The 7,040-nt window shown below is 52.3% G+C and overlaps 2 protein-coding genes across 2 annotated transcripts; one reads left to right on the forward strand and one right to left on the reverse strand.

The window, feature by feature from the left end:
- Positions 1–906: 906 nt before the first annotated feature.
- Positions 907–3,845, reverse strand: PODANS_2_11100 (uncharacterized protein; the record flags this gene model as incomplete). The annotated part of the gene is made up of 2 exons (XM_001911887.1): positions 907–1,117; positions 1,183–3,845. Coding segments are annotated over 2 exons (2,874 nt in total), but the record flags the coding sequence as incomplete, so codon positions are not given.
- Positions 3,846–4,893: 1,048 nt separating this feature from the next.
- Positions 4,894–6,972, forward strand: PODANS_2_11110 (uncharacterized protein; the record flags this gene model as incomplete). The annotated part of the gene is made up of 4 exons (XM_001911888.1): positions 4,894–4,895; positions 4,959–5,000; positions 5,069–5,096; positions 5,164–6,972. Coding segments are annotated over 4 exons (1,881 nt in total).
- Between the last annotated feature and the right edge of the window lie 68 nt (positions 6,973–7,040).

The raw sequence follows: 7,040 nt of genomic DNA on the forward strand, positions 1-7,040 counted from the left end.
GCTGGAATAAAAATCACGGAGGAGGAGGATAGGGGTAGTCTTCAATGGCGGAAACCAGACGGGTGCCGCCAATATGATACCACCGGGCGGCGGCCCAAACCAACTGAAAGAAAGCGCTGCCTTTGCCCGAGCCCTCGGGGGAAACAGAGCAGCAGTAACGACTCGAGTACCACCAGGAATCAAAATACAAAACCGCAAGGTCACACAGCAAAATAATAGCAACCATACACATACAGAGTAGAACGCATTGCAAGAATAAAACCAAACCCCAAAAGCAAAACAGGGCAGCGAATCCTTAAATACAAGCTCCCAACGCCTGTAGGATGACGCCTGTTTCGAGATGCCCCTCTTCAGATGAACAGGGAGGGGGGGGGCGGGTCGTCCAATTAAGCAACCGGTCATGGGGCTTCCACAGGGATGCTGCCCCATTACCCCGCAAACTCCGGGACCCATGACGGGGCAAGCTCCCGCTGTTGCATGAAGCTGTTGTGTGTCATTTGTGGGGTCCGTTGCAACTCTCGGGTCCACGATGAGATCAGACAATGATTGTGCTATTGACAGTGGGCTATCTGTATCTGATTTCAACAGAGGCAACTCTTCCCAGCAATGTATAAGGTAAGTCTCAGCTGGCGTGTTCTCCCAAGTATGATGATAAAAACACACACAACGCATGCCTCCCAATATTTCCTAGTAACATGAGCTAAATGCGCTCTGTTTTCCTCCGCTTGCTAACCCATATGACTCCTTTCCCAAACCAACGCTGGTTTGGTTACATTATATACAGTGGCAGGTGACACTACAGCAAGGCCAATGTCAGAACGACAGGAATTGAAAAAAAAAAAAAAACCGACAAAAGTAGCCCATGTGATCATGGTTGATGGTTCCTGATACTCGCACAAAATCCAATCAGCTGCCACGGAACAAGAACTGCAGGTCCTCCGGACTCAGCGAGTCCATGGCGGCATCGTCCGAGTTGATAGTCGAGTTGATCATGTTGGTCTTCTTCTCTTGCAGAAGCACCATGCGGCTCTCTACCGAATCTTCGATGCACAGTCTCGTGATCGTGCAGGGTCGCGTCTGCCCGATGCGGTGGCATCTATCGGCGCTCTGCCACTCACTGTGATACAACAGATTAGCGGGTGCCATGTGACAAGCTCAATGATAACGAAACAGAATACTTACGCTGCGGGATTCCACCAGGGATCGACGATAAAGACGCGAGACGCCTCTGTCAAGTTGAGCGCTACACCACCAGCCTTGAGCGAGACGAGGAAGCATTCCACATCCGGATTGGTCATGAAATGATGAATCGAAGCCTGTCTCTGAGCAGGTGTCATGCTACCATCAAGCATCACAGTGGTGATACCCGCACGGCGGAGACGCCACTCGATGAGCTGAAGCATGGTTGTAAACTGTGAAAATATGATCGACTTGTGAGAGGCATTGTCCGAGCGCAGCTTGTGGAGCTCGTGGACCAAAAGCTCAATCTTGGACGAGGACGTCCAATTCTCCATCTTGATCCGGTTGATGATCGAGGACTTCTTGACCATGGTCTCGTCCTGCTCAATCTCGGGCTGCTCAAGATCAATCGAGAGGGGAATGTGGCATTGTGGGCAGTTGGGCTCCTCTGCCGAATTCAGGTAACTCTTGACACATGTGCGGCAGAAGTCATGCTTGCACCTAGATCGGATGGCATCCTCCGCAGTCTCGTCGCATATGGCGCACACGATGACGTTTTGGCCGCCCTCGCTGTGCTTCTTCAGGAGCAAATCCGGGTGATCAGCGACCTGGCGCATCTGCATGATCAAGCCGAAGATATTGGCGTAGTTGTTGAGGAGAACACCGGTGGCCACATAGGTATCGAATTTGCGTTGACCGTTGGTCATGATCGAGTTTGCGAAATCGTTCTCAGCTTCGCCGAAAAACTGACGTTCAACATTGATCTCCTTCACAGGCAGCTCCATCGAGTCGGTGTGGTCCTTTTTGAGCCGACGGAGCATGATTCGATCCGTCAGGACGCGCAACTTCTTGAAGGCCTCGGCGCCCTCTCCACGATTCCCGTACTTTTGGATCGGGTTGAGCAGCTCCTGGTTGAAGACCGAAACATGCTGCATGCCTCCATGCTTGCACTCGGTGCAGCGACTGTCCTCGTCCATAGACCATTCCATTGTCTTACAGGGACAGTACTTGCATAAATAGCATGCGAATGGACGGACATTGAGGAAACGAATCAAGGAGAAAAACTCGCCAATGCGATTTTGCAGAGGAGTCCCGGACAAGCACCATCGGTATGTGACCTTGAGGGCGAAGCACGCCTTGGCTGTCATCGTGGTTCTCGTCTTGATGGAGTGAGCCTCGTCAAGAATGATGCGGTGAAACTCGGTCTGGTGGATGACAGACTTCTCCTTGACAAGACCTCCTTGGCGCTTAAATCCCTTTTCTTGCTTGCGGAAGACCGACTCCAAGCTGTTGTAGGACATGATGATGACATGATACTTCTTAATATCTTTCACCTTGATGTTCTTGGACTTGGCGTTTGTGCCGTGATAGACAAGCGTCTTCAGTGTGCCGTCGGTATAGGATTCAATCTCAGTCATCCATTGCATCAGAGCAACCGGAGGGACGAGCACCAGTGTCGGCTTTGGCTGCGGGAAGTCGGACATGATGAGGGAAACGGCCTGGATTGTTTTGCCAAGGCCCATCTCGTCACCCAGAAGGCCCCCCTTCCACTCGGTCTTTTCCATCGCCTGCATCCAAGCCAATCCCTCAAGCTGGAAAGGCTTCAGCTGGCGAGAAATGGACGTTGGCTGCGCCGCCTTTCCAGCCTTTAAAATGGGCATATTCTTCAGATCCTCCCACATTGTCGTGAGCTCGGGGTGATTTTTCTCAAGACGACGACGATCATTCCTAACACGTCGAGAATTCGCATAAGATCTGTAAGCGCGTCGATTGGCCATGGCTGTGCGAATAGCCGAATTGCTCCTATTAGTTGGGGCTCCAGCGGTGCTGCCAACTTCAGACGCGATGTTGCTGCCATCGTCGTCGCTAACATCGTCGGCGGTGCCATCAAAGTCGTCTTCAGAGATCTCGCTCTCACCTGCAGCCACGTTGAGATCGTGGTTCCTGATTGGACCGGTTGGTGGTCTTGCTGCTCGCGTCTTGATCAACGGAAGAGAGTCATCGCTGTCGACCTCTTCAAAGTCGTCATCATCCTCGTCGTCGTCGTCATCCTCTGAATCTGAAACGATGGCGGGTCTCTTAACACCCACTCGCGTCTTTGATGTTTGTGGAAGAGACACTTCCTCGTTCTTCTTACCATAACGGCGAACGGGTGCACGTGCACGTGGAGAAGTGAACATGGCCTCGGTCTTGTCCTTAGTTAGACCGGCTCGCCGAGATCGGGGTTTAGCCTTTGTTTGGAGAGAGGGGATCGCGAAATTGGCAGCAGCAGCGTCTTCCTCCTTCTGCAACCTCCGCGCAAGCTCAGCATCTGGGGAATAGTCCGAGAGCTCTTCCTCACTGTCCTCGATGACATTTCTCTTGCGCTTGGGTGCGACAGAGTATGGGTCGTCTTCGGGGACCTTTGAAGGTCTAGCACGGGCTCTCCGAGTGGTAAGTACCACTTCGATCCTCTTCCCTGGAACAGTCAAGGGGGCCTCGGTAGGTACTGGCGTCGCAACATTGCTAGTAAGCGGCGTCGAATATTCACTTGCCGAGGAGTAGGCTTGGGGGGTCGGCGAAGCAGATGATTCTGTGCTCAGAGCCAGCTTTTTGGCTGGGGGTTTGCCTCTTTGCTTGACCGAGGGGACTGAGTCGGGCTGAGGGGACGCCGCTGAATATGACTGTTAGTAGAGGATTCCGGGGTCGCTTAGGGGTCTTCAAGATTGGAGCCATCTTTGCCATTACGGCATAGAATTGTCACTTGGATGTAATTGTTGTTTACTTACCAACAATCTCGCCGGCTGCGAGCGACCTCCTCGTCTGTACCATCTTGAAGTACCAATGTTGATCCGAAGGTGGAGGTGTATTTCCGACGAAAGAGGGTACGGTTTTGTGGGTTGTAGGATTTTTGATGTCCGCAAGAGAGAGATTTCACAAGAAAACAATAGCGGCTTGATACTCAAAATTTGTCAGAAGAAATCGGTTGAGTTGTGCAGATGAATAGGTAGGGAGCGGGTTGTCAATCAAGCCCCTGATCAGCGAGCTTGGAAAGTGCTCCCACCACGGTGATCTGGGGATCAGAGTAAAATGGTGTGCACGCAGTCTGCGCCGAGGAAAGGGAGGAAAGGGCCACCAAGCAACAAAAAGTCCACGGGCGATAATTGGTCAATGAAAACCTCGTGGGACAATGGAGGCAGTGAGAAAGAAATTTATTGTCGTCGCCACCTTCAGGAGGTGAAAGGGCTGCGCTGTGCAAGCTAGAGGCGGGAAAGCTGAGAGAGCAGCGCCAGGTGCCCAGGTAGGGGTTCAGGTTCGCGTTTCCATCTGACACGAAAGCACATGACCTAGGCCTTGATTGATTTGCTGGAGCTTTGCTTTTTCTCCACGCAGTCCAGGCAGCAAGAGGCAAACCAGGCAAGGAACGGCAGGAACGGGACGAGCAAGTTGCCCTTCTTGGTTTGACTTTTTGTCTCGCACGGTCCACTCGCCCCTTGCTGCTCTCCTTTTGGAGTTCAGCTCCAGCCTTGGAATCAAAGTCAGGTGCTTTGGCGTCAACAATGGGGGCGAGTTTTAAATTGATTTTGCCCCTCTTCGCGTCTGTCACTGCATGTCGCTTTATTCCCAATTTTTACCCTGGGGCGATCTAAACTCCAGGCTGTCAGGTCGACATTCATCCATCTTGTTATAGCTTCCCTCCCAAACAGTCGCAGGCAAAGCTTCGAGATAGCCAATATGTGAGTATTGCCTATCTTATCTCGCGCCGTCTTGAGATCAACACATTCTAACATGAGAGAAAGGTCCCGACAGACTCGGACGGTTGGGTGCCGTATTATGGGCCCGTTAGTATTTTTTGGTCTTGTAAACGGCGCTTGCAAAGGTCATGTTAGCTGACAGATATCCGGTGCAGACAATCGGCCTTGACGGACTTTTTGGCTGTAAGTGGTCGCCCCTGACATCTTGAGCCCCAATACAGGACAGATCAAACCAACTAACTGCCAACAGTCGCATAACATTTCGGCAAACCAAATTAGACTTGATGCTGAGGCTCGTCGTAGAGCGGCTGCCCAGGACAACCAAGAAGGTCAAGCTGATGCTGCTCAACAACAACTCTTGAATGAGAATGGCGATTTCGACACCCCGTCACCGGGATCTGACGAGGACGAGCCCGTTGTGGCATCTACCGGTCGAGTAACAAGAGGAAGAAGCGCAGCCCAGGTAACCTCTGAAGTCGAGAGGCGCAAAAAAGAGAAGGAAAAACACGCTATTGATAAGATCAAGGCCAGCAAGAAGTTCCAGAAACGTAAGCGCGATCCTGACGCTTCAGATGACGACGACGACGACATTGTCCGCGCGCTTTTCAACGAGCGTGCGAAGCCTCTACCGGGCCAGATGGAGAACTGTGCCATCTGCAACACACGGTTTACGGTAACACCGTACTCCCGCAATGCCCCTGACGGAGGCTTGGTCTGTTCACCCTGTGGAAAGGAGCTTGCTAAGGATGATCCTGCTCCCAAGAAGAAGACCAAGCGTGCCAGCGGAGGACCAGTGGGCGCACGTCGCCAAACCCAGAGCAGGATTTTGGATGGAACATACCACGTCGGCGGCAAGAGCCTGATGTCTTTGTGCATTCAGACTTTGGCAAAGAACATTGATCTTGCCGAGGATTTGGGTGACTTGCCACCCAAAATTGTAGACAAGATTGCTCGAAAGCTTTCCAAGCACCGTCTTCTCAACCCCACGACACTCAGCCTGTTCTTGAAACCAAGCAACCAGGAAGTGCTCGTATATGACGGCGCCAAGCTCAGTGCGGACGACTTCTATCGCATCTTCCATTCGGTCCCGGAACTCAAGAAACTCAAAGTTCGCAACGCCATCCACTTCAAGGACGAAGTGGTAGAGTATCTCGTCGACCGCCATATCGTCCTTGAAGATTTGTATCTTCACGGGTGCAATCTCATCTCCGAAGGGAAATGGATCGAGTATCTTCAAAAGAAGGGTCAGCCCCTGCGATCACTTCGGGTATACTGGACAGACAAGCATTTTACGGATGCTGTTCTTGCAGTTATCCCCACTAGCTGTCCCAACCTCACCCGCCTCAAAGTCTGCCACAACCAAGCAGTCACCGGTGAAGGCCTGAACCACATCGCCAAAATTGCCACTCTCCGCCATCTGTCCCTCGACTTGCGCGAGGCAATCCACCCGGATGTATACGTCAAACTCTTGACCGCCATCGGACCCCAGCTCGAAACACTGTGCTTGACCAGAGTCCCCGAGCTAGACAACACAGTCCTCGACGCCCTCCACATGCACTGTCGCAATCTGAAGAAGCTCCGCATCACCGACAGTGAGCTCATGACCGACGCCGGATTTGCCCGCCTCTTCACCTCAACCTGGTCCAACCCCGGTCTAGTCTTCCTCGACCTCCAGAAATGCCGCCAACTCGAATCAACGAAACCTCGCGAGAACCCCGACGGTATCGGCCTTTGCGATGAAGGGTTCAAGGCCCTGATGGCGCACTCGGGCAAGACGCTCCAGAATCTGAATGTTCATGGTTGTCGTCACATTTCCAGCAATGCGTTTGAGGAGGTGTTCACGGCGGATAAAACGTATGAGAATATGCACAAGATGGAGATTTCGTTTTGCGAGGAGGTGACAGATTTTGTGGTGGGGTGTATCTTCCGGAGCTGTCCTAATCTGAGAGAGCTGAATGTGTTTGGGTGTATGAAGGTGAAGGATGTGAGGGTGCCGAAGGGGAAGATTTTGGTTGGGGTGCCGAATGCGAGGGGGATGGTTATCGAGGGTGAGGATTGAGGCGGTTGGTTGGGCGTTTTTGCGGGTTTATCATTTGGAGGGCCAGGATGTTGGAGTCTTGTCGTGCT

The sequence above is a fragment of the Podospora anserina genome, chromosome 2 (assembly GCF_000226545.1).
Source record: "Podospora anserina S mat+ genomic DNA chromosome 2, supercontig 2".
Taxonomy (NCBI): Eukaryota; Fungi; Ascomycota; class Sordariomycetes; order Sordariales; family Podosporaceae; genus Podospora; species Podospora anserina.